Raw genomic sequence first — 17511 nt, 5'->3', positions numbered from 1 at the left:
TGTCACGGGCCAGATTTATCCACATAAACTATTGTTGCCCAGAGAAGCTGTGGCTGCCCCATCCCTGGAAGTGTCCAAGGCCAGGCTGGAAAGGACTTGGAGCAGCCTGGGCTAGTGGAAGGTGTCCCTGTCCATGGGATGGAACTGGATGAGCTTTAAGGTCCCTTCCCACCCAAACCAGTCTGGTATTCTGTGACCTCATAAAATGTGTGAAGAGGTTTAAAAAATTGTAAACACTGAGCAAAACTGCAGAGAGTGGGTGTGAGATTTCTGTAGAAATTTCTGATTTCTGATCAGAGAATAGAAGCAACACTCCTGACAGTCCAATCTCCAGGAGTATTCCTGATGTTTGTCTCTGAATTCAGCCCTGTTTGTTCTGCTTTTCAGCCCTGACTGCTTTATAAGGACAGGGAATTTGTGGTTGTCAGGGTCTGTCTCTGGTCTCTCTCTGTCCCACTGTTCAGCATCTGAGACAAGTCATTGGACTAATTTTTTTAAAAATCACTATTACTCTTTTTCCCCCTGAAGTAAATCAAAAAGAGATTTATTACTGTCATCAGTAATGAAACTAAAATCATTAAGTCCCCAAATCATCTTTAATGGATAAAAAACNTCCAACCTGGCCTTGAAATCCTATGGATCATCATCCACTCCCTGCTGTGAGCTCAATTAGAGCCCAGAATGATGAACTGGATGTCTTGAAAAATCTATTACTAAATGTCAAATAAAAAAAAAAAAGTCAAAATAATAGAAACACTTTTCTCTCCCTGATTTGAAGACTGGCAATGAAAAGGCAGCTGTGATTTACCACAGAGAGCCTCAGCAGAACTGCACAGAACTGGAGGCAGGGACAGGACAATTTCAGTCTCTGTGGTCTTTTGACTTTTAAATTGTTCTCCCATAAATCCCTGCAATGCAGGCTGCTCCCAGGAATGAGAACAAAGTGCTTTCCCAGTGTGCAGGGGTGACAGGAGGAGGGAAGCTGCCCTGTGTTTGCAGGTGAGGTGTCCCCGAATTATGTGACAACTGCAGAAAAGGCCCAAGTGGCCTGAAATGCAGCGTGCAAAGCTGACCCCAACCCACAGAGAAATCACACTGTTCTCTTTTATACATATATATTATATATAGCACCATAATAACAAAATATCTACACTTTTAAAAGTCAGCATATGCTGGAAGGCATTTTTTCCCCCTCCCAGAGCTGAGCAGAGGATGGAACAACTCCTCACCATTCCAAAAGAAACCACTCTAAACCCCTGTGCTGCTTGGAAGGCAAGGGAGAGAAGACAGGAGGACTTAAAGATAATGGTTTGCTGCCACGAGCCAATTTGTTCTCCTTTCTCAAGACAAGAACCTTCAGCTGGGTAAACAGTGTTTTGTGGCCCAGAGCTCTCTGCTCTCACTGCTCCCACCCAGGATTATGGATTTGCCAAGTTTCCTGCTCTCCACAGTCAGCCTGCAGTTGATCCCAAGGAATGGGTGGCAAGGCAGGCTTAGGGCATCAACAGTACTCATTATCTTTTTGATCCCTTTGTCATCTGATTTTTTAAAGAGATTTTAAAGATTTATGGGAGGATAATCACACCAGGGAAGGGGCCAGGGTGTTAAAGGACAGGTTTATAGAATCACAGAATGGTTTGGGTTGGAAGGGACCCATTCCACCCCCTGCCATGGAAAGGGACACCTTCCACTAGCCCAGGTTACTCCAAGCCCTGTCCAACGTTGCCTCGAGCACTTCCAGGGATTGGACAGCCACAGAATATCCACATAATCCAGAATATTTGAAAAAACAGATGCTGAAATATATTTCTTCCTAAAGAAGCTGTCAAAACCCAGTATTTCAGAAAAGCAATTTTATATGGAGAGTTTCTGGACTCAATCTAAGCAAGAGGCTGTCTAGTGAAAAATATCTAAAATATATAGATAGGTCTAAACCATGTACTAATTTTTAATTTGAGTGTTATAACTCCTTCAAGTAATTTTGGTATTTGTCCTTCTTTATGCTGCAGTCTGAGAATTAGCCAGGTCAGAGTCAGAGAGAAGCCAAAGGCACACCCAGCCAGGGAGGACATTTATCACCGAGGTCTTCATCTCACATTTTTTCATTTTCATATCAAAAAACTTAAAAATCAATCTTAACTGGGGTGACTGCCCCCAGAATGATTTGCAGGAGATGCAAATGCCGAGTGCTCCTGCAGTATGTGTTTGGAATTCAAAATGCAAACCATTATTCCCTCTCAGAGTGAACATGTAGCAGGTTCTGCCTCACCCGGGGGAGCCTGAACATCTTTTATTACCAGCCCAAATTCCCACTTACAGCTTATTTCAGCTTTTACTTGCCAGAACCCCCCATTTCCAAGCACCTGCAGGGGCCTCACCTGTACACCACGGCAGGGATGCGCTTCCAGGAGCGGAAGCTTGCCACGCTCTCCAGCTCCTTATCCGTGATCCAGGCAGGAACTATGATTTCCTGGGGGTAACTGCCACACAGCCTGGGGGAAAAGGGGTGCACAGGGTTGGACATTAGTGACACAGAGCAGCTGCACCCTTGGCAGTGGAAGAACTGACACTGGGCAGCCCCTTTTGCTGATTTGTTTCACTGCCTGTCAATAAATTCCTCCTTCTCCAGCATTAAGTGTGTAAGGAATGGCTATTCTTCCTTCCCGGGATTTTTGGAGGCCAAGGCAGGGATTCTTCCTGCACCAGCTGCAAGGCATTACCCTGCAGAGGCAGAGCAAGGAAAGGTGTTCCATCATGCAGAGTTCCAGCTGGTTTAGCTCTGAGCTGGAGCAGGGAGCAGCCACAGCACCCCATCCCACCACAGGAGAATCCAGGAGCACCTTCCTCTGCTCCAGAGCCCACAGAGGACTTTTCTCTGTTTCAGGACCTCAGAAAGTGTTTTCTCTTATTTTCAGCATTTGCAAACTTAACTCCTTCAAACCTGTTTTTTCTTTAATACATGCCTTTGTAATAAGTTAGAGAACAAGACACAATAAAAATGGTTTATAAAAGTTCAAACTCCACTCTTTGCTCCCTTAAGATCCCCTTTTCTTCCCTTAGAATTCTCTGAGATGTCCTCCAGCAAGCACACCAAAATCTGGGATTTCTAAGCTGAAAAATTCATATCAGCTAATAAAATATTCAATAATTAAAAGCATATTTTCTATAAAACAACAAAAAATCATAATTCTGATTGGCCTGTATTAAGAACTGTAGAACTTGAAAAAAGTTCCACTAATCTGCCATAAAAAAATCAGTGTTTTGAGCTGCCATTTGGCTGTGAATCTGCCAAGTACTCACTTGTACTTCTCATTGATGTTGGAAATCCTCCAGGCATTGTTCATATCAAACCCCATCCGCTCCACTTCGTTCTTGAACCTGGAAGTTACGTGTTCTCCTGGGGAGCAAGAGCAGAGGGAGAAAATGAACGGGAAAGAAGAAATTAAGATTCCCACTTCACAAAATACCCAGGAGAAAACCAGCACATCAGTCAGTGCAAAGCCAGCTGCATTTCACAGCCTAATTCTGACAACTGCACTGATGGCTCTCCATGGCCAACTCTCCAGGAATGCCGAAGTCCAACACGGTAATTTCCTGAAATCACCAATTTTGGGAAATCCATGTAAAACAGTAACACTGCAAACCAGACCCAAGCACATCAGCAGAAGGAATTAAGATACATCAGGAGTTCCAGCGGGAAAAAAAAAATAGGAGTTCTTATTTTGTGAAGTTCAGAAGAATTTTGTATCAATGAGAAGAATGTGAAGCTGGTGAGGGGCTGAGACCTGGAATGTGCTCTGGAACGTGGGCAATCAACATGGAATATGCAATTCCAGCCCCAGGTTTCCTCTATGGCTGGAGGCAAGTCCTGTCACTTATCCTGCACCTCAGTTTTCTGTCCACAAATTGGATATTATTCCTCCATGAGTCAAGTGGAGATAGGAAGGTAAAATGCATAAATATCAGTCACAAAATCCTCATAAATTCCTGTATTAATACATTAAAGGAAGTGGAATGAACCCAATTTATTTCCTAGAGACTTTTCTAAAAACTATCAAAAAACAATTGCAAAAATATACAATGGCAGTAAAGAATAACTATTCTGATAGTTATTAAATTCTAGAGAATTAGACAAAATTTCCAGGTTTCCAGAGCCAAGAAATGTGCTAAATTTAATGAGCCTGAGAGCAACACTAAATCAAGTGATTCTGAAAGTCTATGCATTGCCTGTCTCTTTAAATTACTGTATCATTAAATCCTGAGGCAGAGCAGCACCCAACAGGGGCCAGAAGTCTGCTGCAAAATGAATGCTTTAAGTATTACATCTTTCCATTAAATATTTCAGAAAACCCTTAAAGTCTTTCAATCCCCCCGATATCCGTAGATACACATTTAGCTCAAAGATGTAAATGCACATGTCTGAAATGATTTTTTCATGTGGCATCACAGAACAATTAGAGATAAACACGGAGGACAGACACTGGGAGGGAATTGTGCCCTGTGAGGGTGGGCAGGCCCTGGCACAGGTTGCCCAGAGAAGCTGTGGCTGCCCCTGGATCCCTGGAAGTGCCTAAGGCCAGGCTGGATGGGCTTGGAGCAACCTGGGCTGGTGGAAGGTGTCCTTAGAGACTGTTTTATTTAAAAATCCCACAAACCCTTTGACTGGAGCAGCAGATGCTCCTGCAGCACTGAGGATGGGCTTCACCATCACCTGCTCTGTGGAATGGTCTTAAAAACCTGTGATCCATCCTTAAGGAGGTTTTTTTGGATAGCAAATGAGAATACTGGAAATATCCCCAATCAATGCTGCATAGCCCTGGAGGGTTTTAAGAGAAACACATAAAACTCCATGAAAATGAAATATTCTGTTTGATTTCCCCCTCTTAATTTTTAGCTCTTGGGAAATCCCGGGTTTTCCTCCGAGAAACGAAAGCCCAGCCTTAACATCCTGTCCATTCCTCCTGAAATGCTGGCATTTTAAGAGGCACTTTGAGTCAAGATGGATAATATTTAGAAGCATCCCAATCCGCTCTCAAATTCACAGGAAAAACAAGCTGGACATTTTATGGACTTACACCTCCTGGCCATAAGAGCTGATCCTGAGCCACAGCTCAGTTCTCTGTTACATACATTGTTAACATACTTTTTTCCCCTGAAGTTGATACTCAGATGGATTTTGAAGCAATTTAGTCTTTCTGTACATATCTGCCAAATAATGGGCTGCCTGGACGTGAAAGAGAAATTACAATGTCTTGGGATTAACTTCTCCACCAACATTCACACTGACTTAACTATAACTCAGCTCTGTGAAGGAGAATATCCACCCCCAGGAAGAGGCAGCTACAGGAAGATAAAGTTATGTTGAAGAAAAGAAAAAAATTGATTGGTAGAAGTTTTTAAATAAAAACATAAATGCTCCTTCTTCTCTCTGGCATTGTCCAAGGCCAGGCAGGGCAGGGCTTGGAGCATCCTGGGCTGGTGGGAGGTGTCCCTGCCCATGGCAGGGATGGAACGAGATGGGCTTTAAGGTTCCTTCAAATCCAAACCATTCCATGATTCCCTGATTATCCTAACCCAGCCTTAGGCTGAAGCCCACCTGTTTCAGTGAGGAAAAGGGCTACAAGGAGACCCAGCAATGCTTCCACATGTCTGCTATCTCTCACTTCCTGAATTCAGTGAGGAGGGAGAAGCCCTAGGTATGAAATTCTGCCCTAAGGATTTTTTTTGCCATTTTCCAGCAGCTGCTGAGGAAGTGTGTGATGTGCAGGAACAGGAGCCAAGGAGCTCCTCCTTCACCTGTGTGCTCCCTGTTCACTGCTCTTCCTCAGGCACCAAAGGCATGATAATCTGTGCCCAGCTCCAGAGAAACCTCAGGAACAAGGACAGAATCCCAGGAACATCACTCAGCCTGACAGCTGGGACACTTCCCTCAGGCAGTGAATTGTGAGTGACAAGAGACTGCAGAGGCCTGGAAATCAAATTTCTTATATTCAAACAAGTGCTACAATCACCGGCATCCCAATTTTTAGCTTTTATTTACTTGTGGGCCTCAAAACCCCTCCAGCAAGGATGGTACTGCACTAAAATACATCACAGTGCTGTGGCTGGCAATGAAGCTCAGGAGCAGCTCAGGGCCTCCCATCTCCTTCACCTCCTGCTCCTCAACATCCATGCTGGAAACCACTGTTCCAGGCAGTTACAAAAAACATGGCACAGCCAACACCACATGGTTTAGACTCAAAGTTGCTGCTGTGGTGAACATAAAGAGGAATGAGGAGCAGCTGAGGGCACTTGGTGTGTTCAGCTGGAGCAGAGGAGACTGAGGGGAGAGCTCAGTGCAGTTCCAACTGCCTGGGCAGGGGCAGAGGAGGGGCAGGGACTGAGCTCTGCTCTGGGGGGACCAGGGACAGCAGGCAGGGAATGGCTGGAGCTGTGTCAGGGCAGGCTCAGGTTGGATCTCAGGCAAAGGTTCTTCCCCCAGAGGCTGGTTGGGCACTGCCCAGGCTCCCCAGGGCAGTGGGCACAGCCCCAAGGCTGCCAGAGCTCCAGGAGGGTTGGGATGATGCTCTGGGGCACAGGGGGTGACTCTTGGGGCTGGGCCTGTGCAGGGCCAGGGGTTGGACTGGATGATCCTTGTGGGTCCCTTCCAACTCAGCACATCCTGTGACTCTGTGGAATCACACCCACCACAATAATTCCAGGAGATATGGAGGAGCTGCTTTGCCCTGGGCTGACCCCTGGGCTGACCCCTGGGCTGTTCCCACGTACCTGGCCGACACAGGTCCCCGTGCTGCTCCTTCTCACTGGCGTAGACCTCCATGCACCAGGCGTGGTAGGCGAAGGAGAACAGGTCCTCGATCTTGGCGGGCGGGCGGATGGCATTGTTGAGCCGCTTCAGCCAGTCCTGGCACTGCTCAAAGGTGGAGAACTGACACCTGTGCCACAAACAAACAGCCCCTGGTGAGTTTGCAGGGACAGATGGCAGGCTGGGAATGACAGGCTGAGCATGGAAACCTCTCTGAAAGCGGGGAGTGAGAATAAATATCTTAGGGACAACTTAGTTCTGCTTCCGTGTACATTCCAATGGACAGTAAAAAGGAAACCTGTGGATATTAGAGAAGAAACACACTTAGGGAGTCAGGATTAACCATGAGCAGCAACGTCCTGTGGCTGTGAGTAACCAGGGCTGTGCCCTGCCAGGAACAAGGGAGATGTTTGTGCACGTGTTAACTACGAAACCAAGGAGCAGATCAGAGACAGGAACGTGTTCCAGAGACTTCTGACTGCAGGAGTCAGGTGGAAACTCAGAAAACTACCACATACACTCTAATCTATATATTGTAACCATAATCACAGTCCTGTAAACAAGAACAGGCTGGGAGAGCTGGGAGGGTTCACCTGGAGAAGGCTCCAGGGAGAGCTGAGAGTCCCTTGCAGGGCCTAAAGGGGCTCCAGGAGAGCTGGAGAGGGACTGGGGACAAGGGATGGAGGGACAGGACAAGGGGGAATGGCTTCCCACTGCCAGAGGGCAGGGAGAGATGGGAGATTGGGAAGGAATTCCTGGCTGTGAGGGTGGGGAGGCCCTGGCCCAGGTTGCCCAGAGAAGCTGTGGCTGTCCCTGGATCCCTGGAAGTGTCCAAGGGCAGGTTGGATGGGGCTTGGAGCAACCTGGGCTGGTGGAAGGTGTCCCTGCCCATGGCAGGGGTGGCACTGGATGAGCTTTAAGGTCCCTTCCAAAGCCTTCTCCTTCTGGCCTTGGTGGGAAGCACAAACCACGTGTTTCAAACTGAGCTTTGCCCAACATTACAGACTAACAACAACTGGTGAGAATATTCCCTGTACAGGAGAAACTAATCTTCAAAGCAGTGCAGTAAAATTGCATTAGCTTGTCTTTTCAAAGGGGATTCCTGGACCCTTTTACTGTAGAGGGTGGGAATAAACCAGTGCTTTATTTTGCTCTGACAGATTTCCTCCCGATTTCACAGTTATTAAACGTTCCCTGAGTATTTCCAGGCTCAGTCTGAGTCCTGCAGTGCTCCTGGGTAAGGATGGCACCTGCATTCCCTGGGGGCACATTTATTCCCCCACCTGCAGAGAGCTCAGGGCCAGGCAGTGGAAGGGAAAGACACATCCAACATCTCTGCAGAGCTGTGAGGAACTGCAGCCTGAGGTGTTTATTTATTTCCCATCACTGAGTATAAAGCAAGCCCAGACTCCTTGCTTGGACTGGATAATACTCTATTAAATATCCATACTCAGACAAGATACATCTCACCCTCAGTTCTCTAAATTCCTTTGAAGTTAGTGGTGCAAATAATTGGTACTATCTTCACTTGAACTCTAGTACTCAAAATACAAACTTTGCTTATGAAAAAGAACATGAAAATGTTCGAAAGCTGCTGTCTCAGCCCCACATTTCACCATCTGCCAACAGTCCCACCAAGTCCTCAGTCTTGGAGATGCAATTTTGAAGAGAAATTCGTAAGGAAGGGCATAAATACAAATAATTTGTAGTCATTCTACTATTGAAGAGAAAAAAACAAATTAATGTGGAGAGGAAGGGTGACTTTCTTAAATGTCAAGGGCTACAAGGGAAGAGGAAGTTAAATATTGGATTCAAATTAAACTAAATATTACTTCTAAAGTAAAATCAGTCCTGGTGAGAAAAAGAGCATTTCAGGAAGCAGCTGACCTGTTAAAGATTCTGAGTGCTCAGAGATGACCGGGGCTCATTTCATTATACAAAAGGTACTGCCTGCAAACATTTAATCAAAAAGAAATGTTCCTTTCTCCTTAATTAAAGTTCATAGATCAAAATTAATTTCTGCAGCAGAAAAGTAAAAAATAAAATAAAATAGCTGTAGTTGAGGCTTGGTGGCTCAGAGAGTCCTGGCTTGGGCTCTGGAGGCTGCTGAAGGACAGAGCAGTGACTGCTCCTCTCCATGATCCACCTGCTCTGCTGGGTGCAGACCTGGATTTCCTCATTCCCTCACTTTCTTTTACCTTATTCCCCCCTTTTTTTCCCAGTAGGTTACTATGCCTTTAGGACAGTGACTGTACCCTCACAGGTGCTGAAAATGCAGGTGGCTGAAGGTACAGAGCTCCCCAAGCCCACAGTTTAACCCTCCAAACCCCAAATCCCAATTAAACACTTCCCCAAGCGCTGTGTGTGTCGGTGCTTTTACCCACTTCTCTGTCTGTTGATATGTAGATATTGATATATCTGTGATTTATTGAAGCAATATACTACAACTGATTGTAATGCCAGGAAAACACAGTGAGACTAAAACTGATTTCAGAGCAAAACCTGGGGCTCAGCCCAAGGTTTGCTGCTGTCCTGCACCACAGCACACACAGCCCATCCTGCTCCCACTCCTGTCACAAAAATGCCCAAATGCCATAAAAATCAGACTTTAAAAAAAATCTTTTGAGGGAAATCAAGTCCTGTAAGTAAGAAAAAGCCTTTCCTTCGAACATCCCAGCTGCCCAGAGCACGTGGAAAGCCAAGCCTGCTCATACCTTATCACCTTGCAGTCCTTGCAGGTCAAATGAAGCTGAAATATATCCCGGCACTCCACGCTTTCGATGAGCTGCAGTGGAACCTGCAATTAAAAACAGTCATTATTTCATTTCAACAGTCATTTCTGTGCATATCTCATGAGGATTTATTGTAGGACCATATGGTAAGAGGGAGGAAAACAAAGAAATTCAAACTACTTCAGCAGCTCTGAAGTTTGGTAACATGTATTCATGTGTCAGCTCCACAGCCCAAAACCTTAAGGGATCCCATGGAAACAGCTGAGAATCCTTCAGGAAAGGCAGCACATATCCAAGCTCCTCTCTCATGGAAGTATTTTTCTCTCCTATAGATCCAAATTTAGGAATCTTAATATAATTTTAACTGTTGGTGTCCAAAGGGAGCTGCTAAGCAAGATCTGAGACTGCTGCAGTCTGGATGCTTTTCTATGGAAATATCCTGTACCTCCTCTTCAGGGAAAAACCATTTGGCCTGTTCAGATCAACACTGTGATTGAAGCAGCCCTCTTTAGAGTAATAATGCTGAATCTTTCATATTTGAGTGCAGTTATATGCTTTTATTTTTATGGCATGTGTAACCAGCAGAAGCTTGATCAGGAGAACATGAAAGCAGCTGAAATTACCTTTAAAGACAGGAAGAAACCACAAGATGAAAATGAATTAGTTTTCAGTAACAGTTTTGGACTTTTACCTGAGAGGGGCAAATGTACATTATTGTCTTAAACAAATAAAATTAATAAATGTCTAAATTTAGCCAATACCTACAATAAACACAAAGTACAAAACTGTTTGAATTGTTTATTGTATTGAACATTGCCCAAGGCAACAAACCCTCTGCCATGGGGATCGTCCAGTAACATTCCAATACTGTCTTTTGCCATCAGAGGACTGTGAGGAGGCAGTTTAAGGTCTGGTTTGGGGTACAAGATGTGGCTGTCAGAGCCTGCCCTGCCAGGGCCTTTCCAGACAGTTGGGCAAGTCCTTGAAGGTCACCTCCAGTCAAGGATCTGGGATAAGGAATCCAGACAGACACCACAAAGCTTAAAAAGGACTGGACTCAAGGAAATGGAACTAAAAACAGTAGACAAGGGGAAGAGATATCCCAGAAATACAAACCAGAGGAAAACTTGCTCCGAGCAGGAAGATGCCTGGAGCAAACTCCTGTGCCCAGGAGAGGGAGGAGAACTCTGCTGTCTCTGGGAAGCCCAGAGTCCTCCTCTGAGTGCAAACCCCAAATCAGTGCCAGAGCTCACAGCCCCAGACTACAAAAGGCAGGGATTGCTTAAAGCTCAGCTCAGAGCAGAACCCAGAGGCAGCACTGGGCTGTCCAGAGCTGGAGAGGGACCAGCCTGCTGGGCCAGGGGGGTTATCCTGCTCCTTTGGTTGTAGCTGGATGTTAAATGACAGACAATCCAGGCACAAGGAGACTGGGCAAGAAGGTGCCTGACCCTACGGCCCAGTAGGTTGGATATTCAAATAATTTTGACTTTTGGTCTGTTTTCAGTATTATCTCTGGCTGAGACCTGTGACAGTCTAATACACCTGACAGAAGTGGTGACTGGAATCTCTCCTGGGAGACAGGCCCCTCTTTGCCAGCCCTAAGCTCAACCTGAGTGCAGGTGACTCTGCCAAGGCAGCAGGAGACTGAAGTGCATCACAGACCACAGGTGTCCTTTCCATAGGCTAATCCTTGTATTTGACCTGCTCATTGCTTCCACACCTTCTCCTGATTGCTTCTAGGCTGCAAGGCAGGCAGATTGTGACAGTGTTGTCTGATAAATGGACTGGAATGGATCCTGACTGGAGAATCTTCCAGTCTTTCTTCCTGACTGGACAGCCTCATATGCACCTAACAATAATTCTCAGGAAGGATTTCTTCATGGAAAGGGTGGTCAGGCCTTGGAAGGGGCTGCTCAGGGAGGTGGTGGAGTCCCCACCCCTGGAGGTGTCCAAGGAAGGACTGAAGGTGGCACTCAGTGCCCTGGGCTGGGGGACAGGGTGGGGATGGGGCACAGGGTGGACCTGACAATCTTGGAGGTCTCTTCCAAACTAAATGATTCCATTACTCTCTAATAAGTTATTTAAATCTACCACTGAGTTAAATGGCACCAACAGGGAAAGTAAGGTACCTCTCCCCAACTAAGGTCAGATTCCAGACTTGCTTTTTTACTCCAATGTTGCTTTGTCTTTTAATATCTTTTTTCCCCACGCCCTCTTCTATTGCCTTTTTTCCCCCATGTCCATCTTCATTCAAGCAGTTCTCCACCTTGCTCCCTCCTCCTGGCTCCTCTTCCTCTGTCTGCACTGGAATGACATACTAATTCTCCTCCTGCATTGTTTTAATTTCCTTCTTTCAAAGTCCCTCTTTGTTCCCTCCCTCTCCCTGTGCTCCCCAGCCATCCTTTCTCCCCTGACAGCCCACGCGCAGCCATTTCCTCACAATCTGCACGTTTTTCTTCAGGACAACCTTCCTATTAATCTTTTTAATTTTCTTTCCCAGTCATAAAAACCTGTCCTCCGCTCCTCTTGTGTTTTCAATCTCCTTCCTGGCCATTATTCTTCCCCCAGGAAAGCTCTGTAGAATTATCTGCTGCCGCTCCCTCCCTGCCCTGATAACCTTCCCTGCCCATCTTTCAGGCTGATGCCAGTCAGACACCCAGAGCCTGTTCTTGGGAGAGACATCAATTCCATCTGCAGGCACTTCCCTCTGATAATGGCACTGAAACCAAGCAGGGAGAAGCAATCATTTCTGCTTTTATAAGAATAAACATGCATTGTTATCTGAGCCCAATTACATCCCATTACAGGGACTACTGGAGCATCCTGCTCTTGCTGTATCTCTCTCCTGATTGCCTCTTCTCCAAAATTATCTCATTTTAAATAACAGCAACATTCTACAACTCAAACTTTTTATTTTTGAGGGTGTTTTTTTAATGATTTTGATGACTGGAACTGTCTGTTATCTTACACCAGTACAAGACATACCTAGAGAATGTAGTTCTCTGTAGTTAGAGAAAGCACAAGTTGCATTTCACTGCTGAAACAACCAGCCCATGGCTCAATCCATGCCCACAGTTCCCAGTGGGATGCAGTGGACCACTGCCAGGCTGCAGTAGGCACAAGTAACTCTGCTGCAGACCTTCCCTGTGCACCATTTGGCCCCAGTCCCTCCAGGACATCCCGTGGCACCCAGGCCATGGGCTGTAATTCCTTGTATTTCCTTGTTTTCCCAGCTCAGAGCTGGAATAATGTCAAGGTGATGTTCCAGGCTGGTGACTTTAACAAGCACTTGGGCAAGGCTGGGTGTCCTGAAGCGTGGGATGATGTGACACAGGGAGGCACCGAGGGCTCCGAGGTGCAGGGAGCTCATTCCCACCCGGGTCCACAGAACCTACAAGGAGCATCTGAAGCAAATTTTGCTTTTCATTACAACTGATGACACTTGGGTTTTGTCTTGAAGGCCATCACTGAGCCCTCTCTGCTCTCACAGTCATCGTGCTCTGAGTGTGAACAACTTGAGTGGCAGGACAAGACAAGGGCTGAGCTCCTCTCCAGCAGGTATGGACATAAGGAATATCCCAATCCAACCATTTTTCCAGTAAAGGCCAAGCAAGGGAAAGCTCACACTAAAACTCACCTCATCACCAAGACTGAAAATCTCTCCCATCATGACTTTTTTTTTCTGCAGTGTGTCCAAAATGCACCACTGGAAAGAGGCCCCATGCAATCCATGCTTTCCTGAACTGCACTGAAATGTTAATTCTCCCATCAATGCCATCAGCTTACAGGGAGAAAACACAGAAACACTCCCAGCTGCAAAGCTGGACATTTTCTTAAGGAATCAATAGGGATGGGCCTGGGAACCAAACCTCCCATGTGCCCCTGAGATCCCTGTTGAGTCTGCACTTCAATCCCCTGGATAAATGTAAGTCAACACTTCTGAATGTCATAATCCCCCTGATTTATTCATGGTCTGCAGGATGTTTTGTTTTTGCATTTGAAACACCGTGTTCCCATTAGCACTGTGATCTAGGAAATGATCCATGGGAGTGATTCCCACACACAGCCATGTCTGCACTGCTGGATGGGACCAGGAGCAACTTTTGAACAGTGTTTCTTTCCCAGCAGGTGCAGGAGCTGCTGGGGAGCTCTGGGAGGAACACTGGGGTGGCACAGGCACCGTTTTTGTGAGTTGTAACCAAAAAAGAGCACAGAGAGGTAAAAACAAAGGCCAGGGATCCATTTGTAACTGGATTCCTGTCCCTTCATGCAGTGCCTTTAGTAGGTGGTACCATGGGAATATCCCACCTCCTTCCAGAGGAGGTTCCAGCCCAGAACTGCTGCACATCCACACACAGGGAATCAATTTGTTTCACAGGTTCTATTACACAGATGTTTGCTGGGAATCCTCTTTCTTACACAGAAATACTTGTGTTCACTGAGGTGACAAGTCTTCAGTGTGGTTGCCCTCAGGACAGGGATTCTTATGAAAATCATTCCAAGTAATAAAAAAACCCAATTCCTAACATTAGGAAACATTTATGCATTTTTAAAAATATCTTCTTATGGGTGTTTTCTGAACAGCTCTAGTGATGGAAAACCAGCAGGAAAGAATCAAATGAACTCAATGAAAAATTACTCAGTGAGGATTTAATTTAGAAAATCAGCATCTGATCAATAATTTTGATCAATAATAACCAAAGGGATTATTGCCCCCAAATTTAACAATTTAAATATGGTCCTTAACTACTGCAGGAATGTTTTATCCTTAAAGACACTCCAAGCCCTCTCTGCCCTGGATTCCAGTCGAGTTCACAGCACATTATTAGTGATGGTCATATATGGCTTCAAAGAGTGATTTATATTCTGCTCTACCTCATACACTAATTGATTATTTCTGGTTAATGATGTTGATGATAATGAGGTATCACAGAGAGTGAGAGGGCAGAACACTGGATATGAAAGTCAGGGAAGCAAAACTGACGTGGTAAAACTGACAAACTTTTATGGAATCTTTCCTGAACACAAACAAAGAACATGGTTTGATAAAGCATCAATTCCTGCTACTGCCCAAAAATACTGAACTGAAAATTCCTAAAAATTAATGACCCCAATTATCCTGAGGACAGCTGTGACAGGAAGTGCAGTCCATGCACTAGTGGCTTCCCTAATAAAGCAAATCCATCATTCCCTGGCATTCCTGAGGACACACTCCTGATTTCCAAGGTCACTCCTGTTTTCACATCTCAGCTCCTTGTTGTCCAACATTCTATCCTTCCCTTTGGCAATTCCAGTTGCCAATTCCATACAATGAGACTCTGACTCACAAAATCCAGCAGGAAGGAACACACTATAGATTTACATAACAGATTGCAACCCTGGAATTGAGGTTTGTATCCCAGAGCAGCAGAGGAATCCTATAAAACCCCTGCCTCCCCTGGCTGGAGCTCCCCAGGTACCCCACACCCCACAGAGCCCTCACCACCACCCCAGGGGCACCTACACCTTCAGAGTTAAGTCTCGAGTCCCAGTTCAGGTTTAACTACAGAGTAAGAGAAGAGAAAAGTCAAGTGATGCTCCCCCTAAACATGCACACATTGTACCACCTGCTCTGGACAGTCAGCAGTGGGAAACAACAGCCCTCACATTTCCAGTTACATTTTTGTCCTCATTTTTTTGCCATCATTTTGAGCAACTGCCACAGTCAGAAATAATACCCTACTTGGCTGAAAACCCCCAGTTCATGAAGGTTATCCCTGTAATGCTGCACACACAAGTTCATCAGGAGCAGATGTGCTTGTTCAGCCTAAAACACTGACAGTTCATGAACTACAATGCAGTGACTTGTGATAACCATGACCCAGCCACACTCCAAAGCCTGTAGGTAACACAGCTACATGACTAAACACTGAAGACTGAGTTTCAGTTCATAACCAACATCTTTACAGAGTTAATAATTCAGTTCTGGCACAAAACCAAACAAAAACTTGAAATTTAAGATTGACATGGCATCAAAAATTAAATCAGGTGCTGATTAAAATCCTCCCTGTGAGGGTGGGGAGGCCCTGGCACAGGTTGCCCAGAGAAGCTGTGGCTGCCCCTGGATCCCTGGAAGTGTCCAAGGCCAGGTTGGAGGGGGTTTGAAGCAACCTGGGCTAGTGGGAGGTGTCCCTGCCCATGGCAGGGGTGGCACTGGATGAGCTCTGAGGTCCCTTCCAACCCAAAGCATTCCATGACTCTGTGGTGTCTCACATCACTGGGTCATGTGTGTCTGTCATGTATGAGTTGGACACTTGTCAACTCCTATATTTTGCTTCCCTTGCTTCTCCCAGCTCTGGAATAACACACAGTTTGGGGGCTGACACTTAACTCACCCCTGCAGAGTTCAGGGTCTGTGACTGACACTGGCAGTTGGGAATTAGCCAGGGTCAGGAATTGGGTTGGAATAAGGAGACTGGTAAAAATAAGGAGACTTGGGTTGGAATGAGGAGACTTTTCTCATCAGGAGAAAAAAAAATGCTTTGAGTCTTTGGATTTTATTTTACTGGGTTTATTATAAATTCCCACAAAAATAAATCCGTGCCATGTGTAATGTCCTGTCAAACTCTACATAATCCACAACTGGTGTTACAACTGGTCTGTGTCAGCGTCACCCCCCTGCACAGGAGCATCCACCACCCAGTTAATTTGTGCCTGTGGCCATGAGGAGGTGGATAAGCAACAATTTTAAAGAATGGACACTTGGCAAAAAGCTCTTTAAAGCAGTGCAGCTGAAGGTGAGGTCCAGCTCCAGATCTCTTCTGTCAGTGACTGTACTCACACCACCCAATGTCTGCACATCACTGCAGCAGCTGGACCCACTTCCACCCTTTTAAGCTCCAAGCAAGGCATAATCAAGCTTTGATGCTCCAAAAGCCCTTTGGAAGAGGTTTTATTTCTCCCATTCAGAGCCTGGGGAGAAGCCATGGCTGACAGAGCTGTAAAGTGAACATCAACTTGAGTGATGTGACATTTCCTCAGGAAACTCCATTTTCAGAGGTGCTGAGTCACCTTTTGGTGCCTTAATAACTCTTTGCTCTCCCTGAGAAATGGGATTTGATTTTGGTGTATCTATGTACACCAAAATCTACGTATCTGTTCTCCCTGAGAAATGGGATTTGAACACTATAAAGAGACTTTTTCCTTACCACCACCCTTAAAAGGCGGGATCACCGAGCTCTCATCCTAAACTCTGGTTTGGTGATGGAGATGAGCCCAGAGGGTGAGCAGCACTTACATTCACAACAGACTCCTTGAACTTGATGTGCAGCCTGTAGTTGGACAGTGCTATGATGGCATCCTCTGCTCTCCCCACGTACTCCGTGCTCTCCCCGTGGAGTTCGATGAACGGCACCTGCACAAGGAGAAACCTTTCAGCAACACCCTCAGATCACACTGGAACCCTGCTAAGGCCAGCTCAGAGGTTAATTGTAGCTTTTTCTTAAGTGGTCCCTCATTTTCGGTTCCTTTTCCTGAGTGGGAAGTGCTTGCTCGGGGAAAGCAATGAATTTTTATGACAAATATGCTCATATTTTGGCAAGCAGGCTGGCCAAGCCCTTGAATTATGCTCTCACACTCCTTACTTAATGGAGAGTGGCATTTCCATAATGTCATTAAATCCATCCTAAAGTAGGCAAAACATCCAAGATGAATAATCTCCTCTGCTATTTCCCCAATATTCACCACGTAAGCTCAGGTAACCAGCCAAGACTGGATCCCCCAATGCATCACAGCTCAAGTCAGCTGGACAAATCCTACCTTCTGCTTCATATTTCTCACTGCAAATATGAAAATGCCCAACATGCTGCTGCTTTATGAAGTTAGAAAACCTGCAGTGACATCACACTGCACATTTAATTACAAATGGGACTTAAGCCCAGTTTAGCTGAGCTGAGTGAAAAGTGTAAATGCTCAACTTCAAAATAATCTGGTTTT

The 17511-nt window shown here is 45.7% G+C and overlaps 1 protein-coding gene across 9 annotated transcripts in view; it reads right to left on the bottom strand.

Annotated features, from left to right (window-relative positions):
• The window catches only part of MTMR3 (myotubularin related protein 3), a 76468-nt gene that overhangs the window by 20483 nt on the left and 38474 nt on the right, over nt 1-17511 (bottom strand). For all 9 annotated transcript variants that reach the window (XM_029964906.1, XM_029964903.1, XM_029964900.1 and 6 more), the window contains 5 exons: nt 16814-16930; nt 9520-9602; nt 6769-6935; nt 3301-3397; nt 2379-2492 (listed from right to left, as the gene is read on the bottom strand). In XM_029964906.1, the coding sequence (XP_029820766.1) occupies nt 2379-2492; nt 3301-3397; nt 6769-6935; nt 9520-9602; nt 16814-16930 (578 nt within the window). The remainder of the gene's footprint in view (nt 1-2378; nt 2493-3300; nt 3398-6768; nt 6936-9519; nt 9603-16813; nt 16931-17511) is intronic.

The sequence above is a fragment of the Manacus vitellinus genome, unplaced genomic scaffold, assembly GCF_001715985.3.
Source record: "Manacus vitellinus isolate BGI_N305 unplaced genomic scaffold, ASM171598v3 scaffold_84_pilon, whole genome shotgun sequence".
Classification (NCBI taxonomy): Eukaryota; Metazoa; Chordata; class Aves; order Passeriformes; family Pipridae; genus Manacus; species Manacus vitellinus.
Note: the sequence above shows the minus strand (reverse complement) of the source record. Positions and strands in the feature narration are given on the sequence as shown.